This window comes from Sinocyclocheilus grahami, unplaced genomic scaffold (genome assembly GCF_001515645.1).
Source record: "Sinocyclocheilus grahami isolate Dianchi unplaced genomic scaffold, SAMN03320097.WGS_v1.1 scaffold240.1, whole genome shotgun sequence".
Taxonomy (NCBI): domain Eukaryota; kingdom Metazoa; phylum Chordata; class Actinopteri; order Cypriniformes; family Cyprinidae; genus Sinocyclocheilus; species Sinocyclocheilus grahami.
The window spans coordinates 1,332,929-1,355,583 of NW_015505419.1; the positions used below are offsets into that span (position 1 = coordinate 1,332,929).

At 35.2% G+C, this 22,655-nt stretch overlaps 1 protein-coding gene across 3 annotated transcripts; it reads right to left on the minus strand.

Annotated features, from left to right (window-relative positions):
* Nucleotides 1-1,226: 1,226 nt before the first annotated feature.
* Nucleotides 1,227-21,923, minus strand: LOC107597893 (coronin-1B-like). Of its 3 annotated transcripts, none has more exons than XM_016289097.1 (12): nt 21,819-21,923; nt 21,509-21,721; nt 19,513-19,718; nt 19,263-19,385; nt 14,391-14,520; nt 13,775-13,956; nt 12,463-12,582; nt 9,566-9,670; nt 8,671-8,816; nt 7,506-7,563; nt 5,577-5,885; nt 1,227-2,266 (listed from the first exon to the last, which is right to left on the minus strand). In XM_016289097.1, exons 3-12 carry the CDS (start codon nt 19,714-19,716, stop codon nt 2,144-2,146), a joined length of 1,500 nt encoding a protein of 499 aa, XP_016144583.1. In that variant the 5' UTR covers nt 19,717-19,718; nt 21,509-21,721; nt 21,819-21,923; the 3' UTR covers nt 1,227-2,143. The 3 variants fall into 3 exon arrangements, with proteins under 3 accessions (XP_016144583.1, XP_016144582.1, XP_016144581.1); XM_016289096.1 differs by adding an exon at nt 4,080-4,328 and having other exon boundaries at nt 5,826-5,885; nt 21,509-21,923; XM_016289095.1 differs by having other exon boundaries at nt 21,509-21,923.
* Between the last annotated feature and the right edge of the window lie 732 nt (nt 21,924-22,655).

The window sequence follows — 22,655 nt, forward strand, 5'->3', positions numbered from 1 at the left end:
TCATTTTTGGGTGAACTAACCCTTGAACTACTACTTAGTTTCCAAATTAGCCAGGAAATGTGCACATTTACAGTAGATATTCCTGTCTAGCACTAAGGTAGTAAGTAGCCTTTCACTTCAAAATTTAGCACTAAACATTTCGTTTTGACCTCAACCACAGGCCTGATGGTAAAATTTGTAAGTGCTTGTTAATGTGAAAAATAATAAAACCAACTTATATACAGTAGAAATGGGTGAATGTTGTTTATTAAAAAGAACAGATTCAGTTAGCACTTAAGTTTTAAGTAAATGGATGCTTAGATAATTTACAACATATACAGCTGATAAAGCTAGACTTAAACAAAATCATTCACAGAGGAGGATGAGTCGACCCTCGGTTTGAGTCATCCCTGATTGTAGTGCCCATGATTAAAGACCAAAAAAACAAATACAACAACACCATCTAAACCTATCAACATCACATCATTCTACTATTCTTTTTCAGATTCAATCAAACAGGAATGAAGCACAATTATTTATCGAGAGGTACAGAATGAATCTCAAACAAACCTGCCAAAAACATGTCCAGGTCAACCCAAATCAAAGGAATGATATATATAATGATAATTATGGTTTAAAAAAGAGAAAATCTTTATTTTTTCATTTTCATAACAATAAGGCATATTTTGGATTACCATATTGTAAAACTCAATAATATATCATAGTAGTATTTGTTGTACTGCCTTAAATTTACTCTGGTTTAAATGTAAAAAAATAAAATAAAATACAAAATAATTTTTTCTTTTAATAATGGTCAAAAGATTATAAGGAATATAACCAAAATCGATTAATTCTGAAAAACATGAATTAACAAAATTATAATTACAATATCCAGAATATACTTAAATCAGTGGTGAAAATGTCAAATAACAAATACAACAACACCATCTAAACCTATCAACATCACATCATTCTACTATTCTTTTTCAGATTCAATCAAACAGGAATGAAGCACAATTATTTATCGAGAGGTACAGAATGAATCTTAAACAAACCTGCCAAAAACATGTCCAGGTCAACCCAAATCAAAGGAATGATATATATAATGATAATTATGGTTTAAAAAAGAGAAAATCTTTATTTTTTCATTTTCATAACAATAAGGCATATTTTGGATTACCATATTGTAAAACTCAATAATATATCATAGTAGTATTTGTTGTACTGCCTTAAATTTACTCTGGTTTAAATGTAAAAAAATAAAATAAAATACAAAATAATTTTTTCTTTTAATAATGGTCAAAAGATTATAAGGAATATAACCAAAATCGATTAATTCTGAAAAACATGAATTAACAAAATTATAATTACAATATCCAGAATATACTTAAATCAGTGGTGAAAATGTCAAATAAAAATCTTATTATACTTTTGGCTTTTGGGTGAAATTTGACCTGGACATTTTTCTTCCTATAAGACCTGCATTTCATTTCAGAAACTCTTGCTCTAAAGTTTCTTCATTATATTGAAAGCTCACAAATTCCTTCAACACCAAGTACAGTTTCTATCACATGCTACTCACATATCCACATAATTCAACTTTAACAACATCCAAAATCAATGCTACGTGTGTTAAGACATACAAATGGAAGAGAGGAGCTGTTGAGGGCAGCTAAACCCAAGAACAGTGCTGGTCAATGTACGCATGTTGATTAACACCATCGAAATTTAGTGAAAGAAAGCAATCAGTTCAGCATGTTGGATCATTACATTTCCTGAAGGTTTCAAGATTCAAACTACTTTCATTAAGAAGCAGCATTTCTAAATGCTGAGGCTAGGCTACAAGAGATTATGAAGTCTGCTTTTCATTTAAAGTTTGCATGATAATGCATATATTGACCCAACCAAATTCAGACTTCAAAGTCTGTAGTTAGCAGTAGTACCTGATGTAACAGCCCTATTAAAAGCACAAAATGAGCAGCATTTAGAATATTAATATCAGTGCATTAAAACCCAAAGCGTACCGATAAAGCTCAAAACTCAAAGCTCAATTGTGTCTTTGTATTTCTGCGCCACAGTAATGGAACTACATTTCCCATAGCCCTTCAGTGAAGCTTTCTGAATCTGGGTAAGGCTATGTGTTGTGATATGTTTGTAGTTTCCTTCACACTTCTCCATCTTCAATACGGGCGAGCTGCCTTTCCAGGACGTCGATCCTGTGACCCTGAGCCAGAACCAGAGCACGCAACGCCCGAATCTCTGTCAGGATATCAGAAACTTGGTCCTCCTGTGCAAGAAAGAAAAACATTTGAGCTTTCACATAAATTCACATTTAGGCTTTAAAATAAACAGGCAAGTATCAAGTCAAAACTTGAGGCATATAAATAATATATTTAATATAGTGCTGGGCAATGATTAATATTATATATATAAATATATTTAATATATAAACATAACATTTTCCTTAAAGTGCCTCTATTATGCCATTTCCAATATTGTCTTTCATGCAGTGTGTAATGCCGTAAGTGCACGATAAATAAAGTTATTTTCTCCCAAAGTAAAGAATCGACTCTCTACAGCCTAAACGAGTCGTTAGTAATTCGAATCCCACTTCCGTGACGGCTACGTGTCACAGGGTAACACATTTGCATAATTCCCGCCTTTGTTCTACGTTGGCCGGCTGCAAACACATCATTCTACTGAAGACTGCTTCTCTAATCGCGGGGAGTTCAAAGCAGGATTCGCTAAACGCTTGCTCTTGAAAGATGGCTCAGTACCCTGTTTATTTGGACCAGCTGCTACACTGAATCACAAGTATGATAAATAATAGATGTTTCTATTTTCTATCGAGCATTCAAAATATGGAACTATGGCAATGGGCGTATCGTTTCCGACACATGCAGTATGCTGTAGACCAATCACAACAGACTGGGCCATCTGACCAATCAGAGCAGAGTAGGCTCACATACAAGAGGGGTTTAGAGAGACTGAATCTTAGAACTGCTTTGAACGAATCGTTTGAGAATCTCTGGAAAATGAGGTGATATTAAATGCATATTTTGAAAAAACGAAAGCGTTTTTTGACCTTGCATGCATGTAATCCTATTGTAGGAAACTCCCAAAACAATATTAGGAAGCTTAAAAATGGCATAATAGGGGCACTTTAAATATATACATGCATGTGTGTGTATGTATATATACATAATAAATATACACAGTACACACACATATGTACAAAAAACCTTTTATTTTGGATGCGATTCATCACGATTAATTGTTGCCCAGCACTAAAATATTACAATTAAGATCTATAATATATATATATATATATATATATAATAGAAATGAACACTTTTATTCATCAATTCAATTGCTCAAAAGTATGAAATCGCATTTCTACCACAAAATAAGTTTGTATCTCACATTTCTTCCTTTTTTAGAACTATGAGACATGAACTGAGAATTACAAGACATAAACTAGCAATTCTGAAAAATATTTTTTTTTTAAATTGCGAGTTAAAAAAAATTAACTCGCAATTGCATGTTTATAAACTTGCAATTCTGAGACAAAGTCAAAATGTTGAGATGAATAGTCGCAAATTACCTTTATTTTACATTCCATGGCAAAAAAAAATACAAAACAAAAACAGAAATGCAAGATATAAACTCAGAATTGTGAGATATAAACTCTGAATTTTAAGAATTATAGGTTTATATCCCACAATTCAGTTTTTTTTCCTCAGAACCGCAAGTTTATATCTCGCAATACTGTTTTTATATCTCATGATTCTGACTTTTTTCTCAGAATTGTGAGAAATAAAGTCCAAATTGTGAGATAAGGTACCTTATTTATTTTTTTATTTCGTGACAGAAATGGCCTTCTATACAATAGTAAACAGTGACAGTAAAGACAGCTTTGCCATCACATAAATAAATAGTAATAGAAATAGTTCAAAAATTATTATTTTCATGGTAGTGTGTAAATTTACATACACACTACCATGAAAACAGTTCTAATTTCTATTTCTAAGTTCTATTTTAATACAATTTAAAATGTATATCTATCTATTCTACAAAATATGTCTAAACTTGTCATTCACCTCTTTCTTTACTCTCTCTGTGCCTCCATCTACATCCCTTCTTCCTTGTCCATGGCCCAACCCCTCGCTCTCCATCTCAACCGCCATAGGGTTTGCTGGCACAGTGGTGCTGGTGGGACTAGTGTTGGTCTGAGAGAGCAGTTTGGGTCGACCCCGGAGCGTGCCACATTTGGATGGAGGGGCCGTGTAGCCTCCGCTCAGGGAAACAAGGATTGGAGGAGCGTCCTGTCCTGCTATCCAATCTTCTGCCTTCAAAATATGGAACTATGGCAATGGGCGTATCGTTTCCGACACATGCAGTATGCTGTAGACCAATCACAACAGACTGGGCCATCTGACCAATCAGAGCAGAGTAGGCTCACATACAAGAGGGGTTTAGAGAGACTGAATCTTAGAACTGCTTTGAACGAATCGTTTGAGAATCTCTGGAAAATGAGGTGATCTTAAATGCATATTTTGAAAAAACGAAAGCGTTTTTTGACCTTGCATGCATGTAATCCTATTGTAGGAAACTCCCAAAACAATATTAGGAAGCTTAAAAATGGCATAATAGGGGCACTTTAAATATATACATGCATGTGTGTGTATGTATATATACATAATAAATATACACAGTACACACACATATGTACAAAAAACCTTTTATTTTGGATGCGATTCATCACGATTAATTGTTGCCCAGCACTAAAATATTACAATTAAGATCTATAATATATATATATATATATATATATAATAGAAATGAACACTTTTATTCATCAATTCAATTGCTCAAAAGTATGAAATCGCATTTCTACCACAAAATAAGTTTGTATCTCACATTTCTTCCTTTTTTAGAACTATGAGACATGAACTGAGAATTACAAGACATAAACTAGCAATTCTGAAAAATATTTTTTTTTTAAATTGCGAGTTAAAAAAAATTAACTCGCAATTGCATGTTTATAAACTTGCAATTCTGAGACAAAGTCAAAATGTTGAGATGAATAGTCGCAAATTACCTTTATTTTACATTCCATGGCAAAAAAAAATACAAAACAAAAACAGAAATGCAAGATATAAACTCAGAATTGTGAGATATAAACTCTGAATTTTAAGAATTATAGGTTTATATCCCACAATTCAGTTTTTTTTCCTCAGAACCGCAAGTTTATATCTCGCAATACTGTTTTTATATCTCATGATTCTGACTTTTTTCTCAGAATTGTGAGAAATAAAGTCCAAATTGTGAGATAAGGTACCTTATTTATTTTTTTATTTCGTGACAGAAATGGCCTTCTATACAATAGTAAACAGTGACAGTAAAGACAGCTTTGCCATCACATAAATAAATAGTAATAGAAATAGTTCAAAAATTATTATTTTCATGGTAGTGTGTAAATTTACATACACACTACCATGAAAACAGTTCTAATTTCTATTTCTAAGTTCTATTTTAATACAATTTAAAATGTATATCTATCTATTCTACAAAATATGTCTAAACTTGTCATTCACCTCTTTCTTTACTCTCTCTGTGCCTCCATCTACATCCCTTCTTCCTTGTCCATGGCCCAACCCCTCGCTCTCCATCTCAACCGCCATAGGGTTTGCTGGCACAGTGGTGCTGGTGGGACTAGTGTTGGTCTGAGAGAGCAGTTTGGGTCGACCCCGGAGCGTGCCACATTTGGATGGAGGGGCCGTGTAGCCTCCGCTCAGGGAAACAAGGATTGGAGGAGCGTCCTGTCCTGATATCCAATCTTCTGCCAGTAGAGCGGGTTCTAATCCCGCCGTATCTGGGTACAGATCCCCTTGAAACAGGTCGGACTGATTGTGGGTGGAGAAAAAATACTCATTTAGACAGAGGATGAAGTTTGGTAAATAGACCTTAAAGGGACAGTTCACCCAAAAATGAAAATTCTGTCATTAATTACTCACCCTCATGTTGTTTGAAACCCATAAGACCTTCGTTCATCTTCGGAACACAAAAAAAAACAGCTACGAGAATACTTTTTTGCTGGCGCAGCCACACGCTCGCGTCATGATACTGTCGTGAACGCGCGTCCAAAGTGACGCAGTAGAGACGAAAATGTGGAATAAAGTCGTTATTTTTGTTTTCTTTGCGCAAATAAGTATTCTCGTAGCTTCGTAAGTTTACAGTTGAACCACTGACGTCACACGGACGTTTTTGTCGATCATCTTGGTACTTTTCTGGACCTTGAACGTGGTAGTTACCTTGCTGTCTATGGGAGGGTCAGAGAGCCCTTATATTTCATCAAAAATATCTTAAATTGTGTTCTGAAGATGAACGAAGGTCTTACGGGGTTGGAACAACACGAGGGTGAGTAATTAATGACAGCATTTTCATTTTTGGGTGAACTAACCCTTTAATCAGGTTAGACGCCATATTGAATTTAACCCGGATGAAAACAGGGCTGTGAGGGACAGACTTACAGTGGTAAAAGTCCTAGATCATGTAATTTTCTCTAAACTAAAACCTTTCAAAACTGTTTTACAGAGTTTTTGTCTACTTAAAGTTTTTTTTAGAAAGACGTTTCGTCAGCTGAAGAATCGCTATGTTGTTAAACAACATTACAATCCATTGAATGCACTGCACTTCTGTCCCTCACAGCCTCGATTTCATTTCTGTCAAAACTTAAATATGGTGCTTCCCTGACTGAGGTCTATATACCAATGAGTAGTTTGCAAAGGGGCAGCTGAAAACATTTTCTTATTTCCTCTTTCACAAAGACTCCAAAAATACGACAGTACGGCATTACCCAGAATGCAAAAAATACTTGCAATATGCTGATTATAATACATTCATGCAAGTTTCCCATTTTATTTCTGTTTTGTCTTTCAGATCACCCAAAAATGGAAATTCTGTCATGATTTTCTCATCCTCATGTCACTTCCAAAGCCGTATGACTTTTTCTCTTATGAGTAAATGGTGACAGAATTTTCATTTTTGAGTGAATTATTAGAGCGTGAAGTGTGGGAAGTATGACATTTTGTTTATTTTTACAAACTGAGCAAATTCATTTTCCGTGGCAATGAATATGTGACAGCAGCATTCGTAAATTTCCGTGATGAGTGACATAAATAAATATTACACATTTTTCAAATATCAGCCAGCATATTTGGGTCTGTCCATTGTTTTGTTTTGGAACGAATTGGAGTCGATATGGCTGATAGCTGCCTTACAACATGAGGAGACCCAAGTAAGAGAGTATTTAGAGAATGGTAATTTTCAGTGAACTTCCTGTCTCAGCATTTCAAACAGAAATTCAACTGTTCTACCAGAACCAAAGGTCTTGTAGACGCCGAAATGGAATGATGGAACAATTAGTAATCAGACGTTACTTAGTAACTTTCCTTTCCTACTTGCTTAACACACAAAATACAGAACTGAACGAGTGGTCGCTCTGACATGCAGACTGAACTTACCTTGCGCGGCACAGTCATAGATATGGGCTCAACCTTCCTCTCATGCAGTTTGTAGAACCTGATGGAATAAAAGGAAGAATAATGGAGATAAATGCAAACACTTAAGAGATGCCATTTAAGAATCAGTGCAGGTGTGAACTAAATAAGGACTTCTTGCTCAACAATAAAAATGAAAGAGAAAGTTTTTTTTAGCGAATAATGCTTATTTCAGTTTGTACTGCACATAAAGCAAAACATTTGGAATTATATTGCACGAGTGGAATTAACTACTTTTATGGTTCATTTTTGAAGCTTGAAAGCATCTTGTCAATATATACCTATGTTTTATGGAAGAAAATATTTGCATTAAGTATACACTAGTGTTCACAATCGTGGGGTCTGTAAGATTTTTCTTTTTGTTTTTTTTGGAAATAAATTTGTATTTTTATTCAATGAGCAGCATGCATACATTTAATCGAAAAATAACAGTAAAATGTTATTTCAATTTTTATTTAAAATAGATGGTGTTCTTTTGAACTTAATATTAATAATAATAATATGTTATATTATGAATAATAAATTATTATTGAGCACTAAATCAACAAATATTCAAATGATTTTTGAAGGATCATGTGACACTAAAGACTGGCGTAATGGTTGCTGAAAATTATTTGGATATTAAAATAGAAAACTGTAATTTAAATTGTAATATGTCAGAGAATTAATGCTTTACAGTATCTTTGATTGAAAAAAATTCAATCTTGGTGAGCCTTTTTCAAAGACAAAAAAATCATATTTAAAACAACTTTTAAATAGTTATATACTGTATGTATGTTGCATATGATTATTCCTTCTTTTTTTGTTGTTGGTGTGTTCCATGGAAGAAAGAAAGGCATTTAAATTGTTTTTTTTTTCTTTTTTGTGAACTATTCTTTATCTTCCTGTTTGCTCAGTTTTATATTTCTTAGTCAAACACTCCAGCCAAATAACCAGTCAAACTACTTTTGCACTAAGCAAAAGACTGAAGATGGAGTTGCCACTCACATGTTTTCAGGGCATTCATTAAGACAAATGAAATGGAAACAAATTCACACACAAATGGGATTAAATGGAAAGTATCAAAATCGAACAATGACAAATATGCTTACGATTACATCTTAAAGCACCACAGTAGTTCAGTTCATACCTTGCTATTTCACACTTGTTGACATCTACTCCTCGTTTGCTTAGGAAACCAGCACCTCTCTGTGGCTCCTTACTGCTGTACAGACTCAGGAAATGAACATACGGGGACTCATCTGTCACCTCAAAGTAACGAATAGTACAATCCCCCTGTGAGAGAGAGAGAGAGAGACAGTGATAGACAGCTGTGTTACAGTTCATTGACAACTCTGGATTCAATCAATTACTGGTTCTACTTTTATAACTCATGCCTATGAGAAACAGGTGTCAAAGTAGCACAGTATTTACATCTGATACCGTCACTGTGCCATTTACCACCATTTCATTTTTACATCTCTTACGAAACTTTCCAAAATGTAATAATTTGATTCATTAAGAATGCATTCAATTGATCAAAAGTGACAGTAAAGACATTTGTATTGTTACAAAAAAAAAATGTCAATTTCAAATAAATGCTGTTCTTTTGTTATTAATCGAAGAATCCTGGAAAAATGTCACACAGTTTCCACAAAAATATTATGCAGCAGGATCCTAAAGGATTTCTGAAGGATCATGCGACACTGAAGACTGGAATAAAGGTTGCTAAAAATTCAGCTTCAACATCACAGGAATAAATTACATTTGAAAATATATAATATAGTATTTTTATCAAATAAACGCAGTCTCGGTGAACACAAAATACTTTTTTTTTTTTTATCTTACTGACTCCAAACCTTTGAATAGTAGTGTGTTTATGTTTGCTGTATGTAAATAAGGAAAACTACCACAGGCAGTGATTGTGCCAGAAGCGTTTTCTGTAAACAGCATGTTTCTGTGTAAGTTTATATCTCTGTTAGAGCTGCTGGAGGAACCTGTCGTGCAGCAGTTAAAGGTGATCGGATAAAGCTGGGTAATCCTACCTTGCCGCACAAGTAAACCATGTTGGTGTCTGGGTCATAGAATGGAAGCAGAACTCCGTTACTGGTGTCTATTTCCTGAGTAACCATTGGCTCAGAAAGATCCCTCTGAAATACAAAGACAGACAGAGACAGTCATATATACACTAGGTTATCAAAACATATAGTACTATTTCATGCTCAATAACTGAACCTGACAGGCAACAACTAAGAGAGAAATATTTCAGAGAGCTCATCTGATTGATTGGCTGATTCCCTATATAGATGTTTTTATGTCAACTAAGATCCTTCGTGAGCGTCTGATTATTAATGTGTCCCGAAGCTACTAAACTGAGGGAGTTTGAGCAAATGTTTGCACTTCCACAAAATAAAAACTAGAAAATGCAAGCTTGTCAAGACACACTGAATGTTGCCTGAAAGTTGAAAAAGTCTTGACATTTTTAAGGTCACTTGGGCCTTCTGAAGTTAAAGCAAATTGAATAGTAATTTGAAGTCTGAAGGTTACATGTGCCTTGCACTTGCATTACTAAGCCATTGCTAAAGTTTTCTGAGTGGCTGGCAATTGCTAAGTGGTAGAAGTTTGGGCATTGCAAGCGGTTGCTAAGGTTGTTGCTCGGGTGTTCTGGATGAGCTTGTGCATTACTATAATAGTAAAATTGCTACGGCATTCTGGGTGGTTCTGACAGTGGATGCCAGGGCATGATTGCTCAGATGGTTTCTAGAGTGTTCTGCAAGGTTGTTAAGTGGAATTTAAATTGAAAATTGGAAGCAAACCGGAGTTCAAATTCCTTTTTAATTGAAGGAAGTACAATTAAAATTGAAAAAAAATCTAAATAAATATATTTAAATGATGTTGTTTATAAATATACTATGGTTCAAAAGTTTGGGGTTGGTAAGATTTTGTAATGTTTTTTAAGGAAATCCATTATGCTCACCAAGGCTGCATTTATTTAATGGAAAATATCGTAAAAAATAGTAGTATTGTGAACTGTTTTCATGTTTATTTAAAATATTTTTATATATTTTCAAATGTAATTTATTCCTGTAATGGAAAAGCTGAATTTTCAACATCATTACTGCAGTCGGTCCTTCAGAAATCACTCTAATATGTTGATTTGCTGCTCAAGAAATGTTTCTTATTATTATCAATGCTGCAAGCGTTTGTACTGTTTAAAATGGTTGTGGAAACTGCAATACTTTTTTTCAGGATTCTTTGATGAATATAAAGTGCAAAAGAACAGCATTTACTTGAAATAGAAATCTTTTGTAACATTAAAATACCTTTACAGTTCCTTTTGATCATTTTAATTGGTCCTTGCTGATTAAATTTCTTTTAAAGAAAGTCTTACCCTATTGTGTGCTATTTTTAGTAGGAATTACCCATAAAGCACTACAGTGGGAAGTTCAATCAAGTTTCTATTAATGCTTCACCTCAGGCTCTAAAGGATCATTCTTGCTGACAAAACAAAAGAGGACCAGCGATTCTCCTCTACTGTACAGAATGCTCTTACCGTGTCCCAGAGGGCGAGCTGTCTCTCGCTCATGCGACTGAAGCCGGTTGTCAGGATTTTCCCATCAGCCAGAAACACGGCCCTCATCGGCCTGGTGCCCTCATGAGCCTTCTCCCGCACCTGAGTGTGACATTGTCAAACAAAAATCACATATGTGCGCAAAAACACTGATCTGAAGACCATTTAAAGATTCCAAAGTGATCTGATGCAGAAGACGAGGACAGCGCAAGGCCTAAACTAACTGGAAAATTTTTATGTTTAGAGGCAACCACAAAATGTTTTTTTTTTTTATGATTTAAAGTATTAATTCACTAATATTCTATTCAACAAGTCCGCCATATCTCAAACAGAACTGCAGTGACATGTGGCCAGCCAGTGGTTATGTAATACTAATCTTCCAATGCTTATGAATGCTTTCAAATGAATAAAACAATGAATTATTAAGATCATGTTCTGTTTTGATAGATTTCCCCATGCTAAAAGCTCATCGTGGACAAAATATCCCGCCCAGGTCAAAACAGCTGCTGCCCTCGTGAGATCACTAACAGCAGAAACATCCAAATTAAAGAGCAGCTTCTTTCCAGCAGCTGTCAGGCCGCTCGATAAACATTCCTAGAATAATCCTATTAGTCCTCAGGTGCACTTAATGTCTATGTTTACATTGTACACCTGTATCATCTTGGCCTACTAGGAATATTCAAACTACCATACATAAATATATTTAAATGATGTTGTTTATAAATATACTATGGTTCAAAAGTTTGGGGTTGGTAAGATTTTGTAATGTTTTTTAAGGAAATCCATTATGCTCACCAAGGCTGCATTTATTTAATGGAAAATATCGTAAAAAATAGTAGTATTGTGAACTGTTTTCATGTTTATTTAAAATATTTTTATATATTTTCAAATGTAATTTATTCCTGTAATGGAAAAGCTGAATTTTCAACATCATTACTGCAGTCGGTCCTTCAGAAATCACTCTAATATGTTGATTTGCTGCTCAAGAAATGTTTCTTATTATTATCAATGCTGCAAGCGTTTGTACTGTTTAAAATGGTTGTGGAAACTGCAATACTTTTTTTCAGGATTCTTTGATGAATATAAAGTGCAAAAGAACAGCATTTACTTGAAATAGAAATCTTTTGTAACATTAAAATACCTTTACAGTTCCTTTTGATCATTTTAATTGGTCCTTGCTGATTAAATTTCTTTTAAAGAAAGTCTTACCCTATTGTGTGCTATTTTTAGTAGGAATTACCCATAAAGCACTACAGTGGGACGTTCAATCAAGTTTCTATTAATGCTTCACCTCAGGCTCTAAAGGATCATTCTTGCTGACAAAACAAAAGAGGACCAGCGATTCTCCTCTACTGTACAGAATGCTCTTACCGTGTCCCAGAGGGCGAGCTGTCTCTCGCTCATGCGACTGAAGCCGGTTGTCAGGATTTTCCCATCAGCCAGAAACACGGCCCTCATCGGCCTGGTGCCCTCATGAGCCTTCTCCCGCACCTGAGTGTGACATTGTCAAACAAAAATCACATATGTGCGCAAAAACACTGATCTGAAGACCATTTAAAGATTCCAAAGTGATCTGATGCAGAAGACGAGGACAGCGCAAGGCCTAAACTAACTGGAAAATTTTTATGTTTAGAGGCAACCACAAAATGTTTTTTTTTTTTATGATTTAAAGTATTAATTCACTAATATTCTATTCAACAAGTCCGCCATATCTCAAACAGAACTGCAGTGACATGTGGCCAGCCAGTGGTTATGTAATACTAATCTTCCAATGCTTATGAATGCTTTCAAATGAATAAAACAATGAATTATTAAGATCATGTTCTGTTTTGATAGATTTCCCCATGCTAAAAGCTCATCGTGGACAAAATATCCCGCCCAGGTCAAAACAGCTGCTGCCCTCGTGAGATCACTAACAGCAGAAACATCCAAATTAAAGAGCAGCTTCTTTCCAGCAGCTGTCAGGCCGCTCGATAAACATTCCTAGAATAATCCTATTAGTCCTCAGGTGCACTTAATGTCTATGTTTACATTGTACACCTGTATCATCTTGGCCTACTAGGAATATTCAAACTACCATACTAAAATCTGCTGTTCCTACACCACTTTTTAATAGTTTAGGGTCAGTAAGATTTTTCTTTTGAGAGAAATTAATCTGTTTATTAAGCAATGATGGATTAAATTGACAGTAAAGACATTTAGAATACAACAAAAGATATACATTTTAAACAAATGTTGTTCTTTTGATCATTCTACTCAAAGAATTAAAAAAATGTAATCATGGTTTCCACAAAAATATTAATTAGCACAACTGTTTTCAAAATGGGTAATAAAAAGAATATGTTTATATAGTAATCATATGTTTCTGGAACAGCAAATATTGAAATGATTTCTGAAGAATCATGTGACTGAATACTGGAGTAATAGCTGCTGAAAATTCGGCTTTGCATCAAAGGAATAAATTACATTTTAAAATATAGAAATAATATTTTACAATATTACAGCCTTTTTTTAAGGAAATCAAATAAATGCAGCCTTGGTAAGCATGAGATGCCTCTTTATTTTGAAAATCTGTCCTCAAACTTGTGAATGGTACTCTATCTGTCTGTGCATTTCTTCACAAACCCCCTGGCTGGAAAACCCTGATGAAGAAACTTTATCATACAGAAATGAACAGGCAGACCTTAAGGACTGTTCCACGCCTGGGATCAATGACTCGTAAGGCTTTGTCTTTACAGGTGGTGCACAAGACGTTGCCCTCGCGGTTCCAGCTCACGCTGTATATCAGGTCTGGATGGGCGTCACTCAGCTGGTACACCAGCTCCCCGGTGCCCACATCCCACACACACAGGACATTATCACATCCTAAAACACGAGCAAACATGATCAAAGTTGGCCAAAAAGGTCAGCAAGAAAAACATCTTACCAGTTTAAGAACTAAGATTTGCATCTCAATATTTACATGCCAATGCAAATCAAATCCAAAGCCACCTTTCTTTGGCTGGTCGTGCACAAACCTTTAAATCAATCTGTGCATCAAGCGGTCCAGTTTTAGATCAGAGATTTATTTATGTTACTTCTTTACATGTGATTGACAGCTCTATTGTCTTTTCATTACTTTGAAGATGCACGAAACCCTCAAACAAGTCCAATATCCAAAATTAGGGCTTGATCAATGATTTAAGAGTAAAGACACCAGAATTAGAGCACATACCAAAAATAAGAGTGTGCCAGAACAGACTTAATCCAAGAACCGTGAGCCGGCAAAGTATATATATATACACATAGGAAGAGCTTACCTGCAGTCAATAGGATATTCAGAGCAGAAGGATGCCAGGCCAGGATGCCCACTCTTTTACTGTGGCCCTCGAGAGTCACAACAGCTTCAGACATGGGAGATGTCAGACCCTCATCAGGAATCTGCCAAATCTGTTATGCAAAAATAGAGTGCATGTCTTTTTAGATACACAACTTAATCTTTAGTGTCACATGATCCTTCAGAAATCATTCTAATATGCTGATTTGGTGCTCAAGACACATTTCTTATTATTATCAATGCTGAAAACAGTTGGTCTGCTTCATATTTTTATGGAAATTGTGATACACTGTGGATAGGGTTATACTTTTATTCACCAAGGATGCATTAATAAAAAGTGACAGAAAAGATATTTACAAAAGACTTCTATTTTAAATAAATGCTGTTCTTTTGAACTTTTTATTAATCAAAGAACCCTGAAAAATGTATCACAGGTTGTATATTTCCAAATTCCAACATTGATAATAATAAGAACCACTAGTAATAATTTAGCAGTAATTAGCACAAATAAGAATTGATAAGAACTGAGCACCAGATCAGCATATTAGAAAGATTTCTGAAGCATCATGTGACACATGTATGACATGACAGACAACTGGTTGTCCAATCCGGTTCCGTTCACACAGCGCGTGTGTTCCGAGAGTGTGTTTGTGAGTCCTGAAAATGTACGGGTGTGAGTTTGGTTACAGTAAGTGTTGGGTTCGAGTCCACCTAAGTCGAGTCCAAGTCTTTAACCAATCGAGTCCGAGACAAGTCTGAGTCCAAAATGGGCCGAGTTGGACTCAAGTCCGAGTCCCAAACAGCCGAGTCCGAGTCCAACGAAAGTCTATTATTTATAAGTATCTTAACATTGTTTTAACCTTTACAACCAGAAAAATGCAATGTCCATTTAAATGTAACAAAAGCAAACCTCTATTGCATCTTGCCATTTTGATTTTTGATTAACTGTGCATTCACACCGCCGCCGTCGATAGCGTCAAAAATCGCTCTGGCCACCCTGCCAACAACGCTGTAGAAAGATTCATGGACGATCTGACGCTCTGACGTAGATTGAATGCTTATCTTGTATTTAAAGGAATATCTTGTGCAGACTGACCACAAGGAGGGTAACGTTATAAGTTAACCTCATTAAATATTGTTGTGGGCGAAGTATTAAAGGGGTCATATTATGCTGCTAAAAAGAACATTATTTGGTGTATTTGGTGTAATGAAATGTGTTTATGCGGTTTAAGGTAAAAAAAACACATTATTTTCCACATACTGTACATTATTGTTGCTCCTCTATGCCCGCGTCGATTTTTACAAAGCTCATCGGTCTGAAAAGCATGGTGTGCTCTGAAGCGCCAGGCTCCGGCTGTTGAGAATGTGCTCAGGAGGATGTGCTCAGGACAGACAGTTCGGACATTGTGGTGAAAATCAGAGGTAAAAAACGATATAAATACTGTTCAGTTTCTTGCACAGATCGATCGTTTTGTGTCTTTACACATCAATTTATCATCACGAGCCGCAGGGTTTAATTTGGTTTTGTTTGTGTATGTTTTTTTGACTATCAAAGCCATGATACCCATTCACTTCCATTATATGACTGACAGACTGCAACGGTTTGAGTTCAAAATCTCCGTTTGTGTTCTACTGAAGAAACAAAGACACCTACATCTTGGATGCCCTGGGGGTAAGCAGATAAACAACAAATTTTTATTTTTGGGTGAACTATCCCTTTAAGCGAAAGAACTCGGCATTCGCACGCTGACTGAGAGGTGCGTTATTCTGTGAGCACGCTTTCAGTGTGTGAGCACAGAAACCCGTCAGCTTTCAAATACTGGACAAGACTTAAAAGCACATGCAAATACTGAATATCACTTTCGTGATAATGCATTGAGTCAGTGACATTTCTGTCAACTGTCCCTGGACTCTGACATATTTTCCGAGTCCGAAAGGCTTGAGTCCGAGTCAAGTCCGAGTAAAAATACATCCGAGTCTGTGACAAGTCTGAGTCCTTTAAAAAAACTGTACTCGAGACCGGACACGAGTCCGAGCACCCCAACTCTAGTTACAGAATGCGATTGTCACGCCTGAAAATAACCGTACTGTGTGTGAATGTAACCGTATTCAGGACTCAAATACAGGCCTAACAACCGTATTCTGCTGCTGTGTGAACGTGGCCTTTCAGAAACATTGAAAAAACATAATTATTCTAGACTTTGGGCAGTAGTTTATATATATATATATATATATATGGGTCAAAGATGAGACGTCACCATTTTGGTGTCCGCATCAAATTACATTTACAAAAGTCATTTTAAATGCATTAAAAATATCTTAAATGCAAGTAAATTGTCTACTTTCATATTTCAAATAACTTTTGTGACAATAAAATGTCAAAATATGGGGGAAATTATGTTCCAAAGTGTAAAATTGTCATTCGGCGTAATGGTCCGGACTTTGATTTTAGCAATACATTTTTAAATAAACATATAAAATGCCAAGTTAAAAAATATATTTGTTGTCTTGGCATTTTCAAGTAAGAACTGGCTGTGTTATATTAAAAGGACTATGTCTTATTGTTTTTTTAAGTATTTAAATGGACAGGGGACTTTTGTCCCGAAAATGCAGTTTATCTGAGATCATTCAGTGTAACAGGAAGAAGAATTTATTCTGAAATCATATAAAAAAAACATAATTAAATGGCACCTGAAAGACCGTGTGGTGCTGCAGAAAAGTGAGTGTATTGCTCTTAAATACTTGATAATTTCACCTTTTCATGGTGTGGTAATATAGGTTACAAAAACACATGTCATTCAGTGGAATGCCAAATGTTGTGAATAATTGTGATGAACTTTACTGGTCAAGTTCACTGTTTGAAATAGGTGGCCATTTGATTGCCTGAAATATCAGCTGATGTAGAAGTTCCGTCATTCAGGGTAATGGTTTTGTCATTCAATGTAATGCAAATGATCTGTTACACCACAGTGTCATCCATTACACTGAATGACAGTATCACTTTATAAATAACAATTTTAACATCTTATTTATATTACAGATAAATGAGGAATGTTTAGAATTGACAAATATGTGTTAAACTTAATAAATATTCATATTTGAATGCATTTTGGTATTGTTTAATTTGATTATTGATTAATTATAGATACCCATGAACAGAGGGAGTCACTAGGCACTGTAAAAAGCTAAAAAGCTAATAAACCAAGTGTGAGCCCAGTAGCTTGGGTGGCACTCTTAAAGCCTGTTTACATCAAGAACAATAACTATAAAATAACTATAACAGTAACTATGTTAGAGCCTCCACACCGATGAACAATAGCACTGTTCATTCTAAGCATGTGCTGCAGATTTGTTGTCTGCCACTTTAAATGCTCGAGCTCTTTAAAGTTGAATGAATTCTAATTGGCTGTCAATGCTTTTATCATTCATCAGCTGGAAAAAAAAACAAATCCATCAATATCCAACAATATAAAAGAGATTCCAACAATATCGTTTCTCTGTGCAGTTATCGTTAGTTGTGCTGTGGAATCTGCTATTCTTTTATACAGAAGGGTTTTTTTTTTCCTTCCACTTTTTTGATTGTGTTTGTTTTTTTATCTTTAACTTTATCCTTACCGTACTTGGTGTGAACGTGCCTTTAGCCAGGAAAAGAGAAGGGTATTGAGGATTCTAATTGTTGGAATAATAGCTTGCCAATAATTCTGGGCAGAGAAACCCCCTCACTACAGTATGTCAGTAGTTCAAAAGAGATCACTGAGGCCCACCCCAAATACTCATCCTGATAATGTCATTTATGTTTGCAAACAGAAAGTATTAATAAATGTGGCTGCAAGCAGGAATTTTTGAGGCCGATCAAGTCAGAAACAAAGTGACAAGCTAAGCAAGCATGGCAGGGGAGCATCAGGAAAATGCTTATTATATTTCAACATCTGTTTCTGCAGTCATTTACTCAGGATTATTATTAAAACTAATTGAATGACACCGATTAATGCTAAAAATATTTCAGTTATGGGAACAATGGCAAAGTTATCTCTCTTTTTGGCAAATCGTCATTCAGAGTAACAAACCATGGTTATTCAGTGTAACACATTTATTTATGTAAAAACAAAACAATATACTTTCTTATAATTCTGACCTGTACTTATTAAAATACAAATAAGAATATATGATCATACTAAATTTTAATATATTTGTAATGATTTTCACTTCCTTACAAAAACTTCTTGCTGGCAAACTGGAAAACATAGTGGTTTGAAGGACATTAGCAAAGTATAAAGATTTAAATATTAAAGTTAATTGATATTTGAGGGCTGCACTGTGATGCTTAAATAGAGTCTTTTAATATGTCATTAAATGATTCATGTTTTAAATATGCCTTAACAAGATTTTTTGCTATATAAATATTGTTACACTGAATGACAAACATGGTAAAAAAAATGCATGATAATTTTTTTTTTGTTCAGAAAAATATAAACTTAAACAGGACACATATGGGGGAAAAACAAAATCTAAAGTTGTATTGCACTTTCTTTCTTTTTTTGATGCTTGAAACACCCTTTTCGTCTTTGACCCATATATGAAATTTGTGCATAAAGTATATTTTGTGTTTGGATGTTTAGTCCAAATGATGGTTCCTCTTGACTAGAAATAAAACATGATTTCAAGTCATATATAAAAGGTTGAAAATATTTAGATAATTATTGCAATACAGTACTTACCCAACTGCTAAAATGCTCAAATTCAACAAAACTAACAATATGTACCATGTAAAGCCCCAGTGATGCTATATTCACGCAATTAACAATTATAAGTCAGTAACTGATGTGTAGGTTTTGTTAAGGGGAAGGAAGCAAACCTTGACAGTGCAGTCCTCTGATGCACTGGCAATAACATTGTCATCATGTGGGCACCACTGCACATCCAGCACCGGAGCGGCGTGACCGCACACGGTCGGGGTGTTCTGGTCCACTCGACCGCTCTAGTGTTAAGAGACACAGAAACTATGTGAGCAGAACCATTTGATTATGCAAACCAATGTAAAATACCAACTGTAAATCCTCAGGGCATATTTAAGGCATTGTTATTGCGAGAGAATGCATGCCAACCTTGGCGAGCGGTAACACAAGAAAGGCTCCGCCTCCTCCGGCCTCAATGACAACAGCAATGAGCTTCGGATTGGCAGCGCACAGCGGACCGTCCCATGTCACGCGCGATACTCTGACATCATCGAGGCAATGCTCAGCCTTCCAAGCCTGGGCAAACACATGCCTGAACTTACTCTGCCTGACAACACCCCTCCTGAAGGACATGGCTGTTGAAAGAATAGTGGCATATAACGTTAATCATTATTAAATAAATCAATCATGGCATATTTTTACAGGAGTATAACATAAAGCAAATAAATGGTCAACAAATCATAAAATAACACAGACTTTAAGATTAAATTGACATGATTATTTGTATAGTAACAATAGAAGAGCAAAAACCCAGTTGCAATTCAGTATGCAAATACTGCAATGACATCAATAAGTCAATGGGAAATTTTCAAACTTCGATCATGTCTTTGTTATACTCACATTTATTTTGAAATGTTCTGTGCAGCTATTAAAAAATACCATAATTATTGTCCAACAAACAAGATGCAGTTCACTGTATCATGCTCATTTTGTGAACCAGCAGTGGGGCATGTTGTCACAAGCTTTAAAGGCTATTATTGGCTTTTTAAATAGTAAAATATTAGTAACAGCAAAACAAATGCTAAATATATTGTATAGAAAAATCAACCACTGTTTGAAGTTAAAAAGTCATTAATAAATAAATAAATAAATATATAAATATTTCTATTTCAAATAAATGCTGGGTTTTTTTTGGTGAGCATAAGAGACTTCTTTCAAAAACATGAAAAAAGTATTATTATTCCAATTAATTATATAAACCCTGGTTTATTTTTGGCCAAAATCTCAAAATTGCTGCCAATAATATGGTCTATCACATAAAATGTGATATTATCTACTTTTCAGTTCTATTGACCATTAGGCTATTAGGTCAGAAAGGCTTGAGTATTGAAGTAAAAGTGAGAGCCCCTCTTGTCCAGTGAAACTCTAGAAGGCTGCAGCTCTCACGAGTCTGTGTCTGTGACTGCGCAGGGATGAACATGACACAGCTCAAGTCAGAAACCACAAACCATCAGCATTTAAGGTCTGATGTTCGGTCACCTTCCATTACACATGTATATTCTAATGAGATCTATTGACTATATATTTGGACAAATCAACCCTCCCTGAAAACCTTTTGTTTTTAATGTGATAAAACTAGAATCAATAAAGCCATGTTAAAACAGTAAAACCAACGGTAAACATCCCACTATAAATAACTTACAACTTTGTTAATCCTAAAGCTGTGACATGTGAACTGTGGTCTAAAGGTGCTTTCCAGGAGCCAGTTTTCATGGGATATTTCCATCAACTGCAGATTCTGCAATTTTCTTGATTGTGTCTGTTATATGGGTCAGTGAGTTATATGTTATTCAAAAATACACCAAGAGAGGCTATTCATACTAGAATGAAAACACATTTCTATGATGATTTTAATTTCCAAATAGAGTGTTCATGGTGTAATTCATAAAAAGAGAGAAAATAATTAAAGTTTCATTCTCAGTCTCCTTTGTTCAAATAAAAAAGCAATTGTTTTAAAATATCATTATTATTGGGGGGACAAATTGTTTGGTAACCAATATGCAGGAATCCAATTTGATGTCAAAGTGGTCACACTTTCATTAAAGTCATTGAATGTAAATAACTGTATAAAATTGTACAAACTTTTACACATGTACACTCTTTTTTATATATATATATATATATAAGTTACCTGAAAAAAAGTAATCTGATTACATAACTCGCGTTACTTGTAATGCGTTACCCCCAACACTGTGAATATACACATACACACACATTTAAATTTTAAATATTTATACAATTTTGTACAACTATTTAACAAAATGATGGTAAATGAATTTAAACCAAGGGCCGTCAGGAAACACGTTCTAAATGGAACGCAGAAATGAATGACACACGAGCTGTTACATTCATCAGTGCACTGTACCTCTGCTCGAGGGCTTCCTTCTTCTTTCCTTTCTTCCCTGTTCCTTTTCTTAGAAAAACCTGCCAACAGTAACAAAGCGATTCCGCTATAAAAAAATACGATCTATATACAAAAAATGCAGTGATCTTTATAAACGACAGTAATCCTTGCAGTGTGTCGATATCCTCGGGATTTTCTGCATGGTCCGGTGGAACAATTATATCCAGGCAATTTCTGCAGGCATCGACACATTAATCCATATCATCAGGGAAAACAAATGCACAATTGTATATTTTCAAAAGACATACGAAGCTTTTGTACAAAACCGTACAGTTAAGGAAGTTATAATAAATCGGGAAGAGCGTCGACCCCGCTGAAGGAGAAAAGATGATGGCTGGTAAATTTCTCAGCGAATGTGCCTAGAATTAAAAGCAGCGATGTGTGAAGCTCGCGACGCTGAGCACTGAGCAGTCATCTAAATGGACGGCGATACGCCTTGTTGACGAAATAAAAGTCCCGCTCTGAGCGCTTTGTGACTGTTTAAAAGTGTATTATTAAAATGTACCAGACTAGAGTACTAGACTAGAGTCCACTTGCAAAATATACTAATTTAAAACACTATTTAACAAAATATTTTTTTTCTTTTTGTGAGGGAACCTGCTAACAAAAAGGTATTTTAATACAAAACAAATAATTTCCAAGGTATCATTTCTTACCCGTTTAGAGACCGTTTTAGTACATTTGAGTAGGCTACTTTAATTGCAAGGCAGTTCTATGCAGAATGACAGTGGCGTAAAAAGGACTGAAAGACAGGTTGAAATTCAAAATAAAAGTCAAACCAAACCTTCCTAAAATGATTCTTAAAGGGGTCATATAATGCGATTTCAAGTTTTCCTTTCTCTTTGGAGTGTTACAAGCTCTTGGTGCTTAAAGAAGATCTGTAAAGTTGCAAAGACTAAAGTCTCAAATCCAGAGATATTCTTTATAAAAGTTAAGAGTCAGCCACGCCTACCTAAAACGCCTCGTTCTAACACGCCCCCACATATCTACGTCACGATGTGGGAATATTTGCATAACGCCACCTAAATGTGTACGCAAAGAAAGAAGGCGTAACTTTTATTCTCGCTGTAGTATTGTTGTTGCCGCCACCATGTCCTGAAGACGCTGT

Excerpts from the sequence above, each read along its gene's own strand:
- LOC107597893 (XM_016289097.1), bottom strand. The coding sequence starts at position 19,716 with ATGTCCTTCAGGAGGGGTGTTGTCAGGCAGAGTAAGTTCAGGCATGTG. Across the intron at positions 13,957-14,390 it reads GAATATCCTATTGACTGCAG|GATGTGATAATGTCCTGTGT; the intron begins GTAAGCTCTTCC and ends CTCGTGTTTTAG. Across the intron at positions 9,671-12,462 it reads AGCTCGCCCTCTGGGACACG|AGGGATCTTTCTGAGCCAAT; the intron begins GTAAGAGCATTC and ends TTTGTATTTCAG.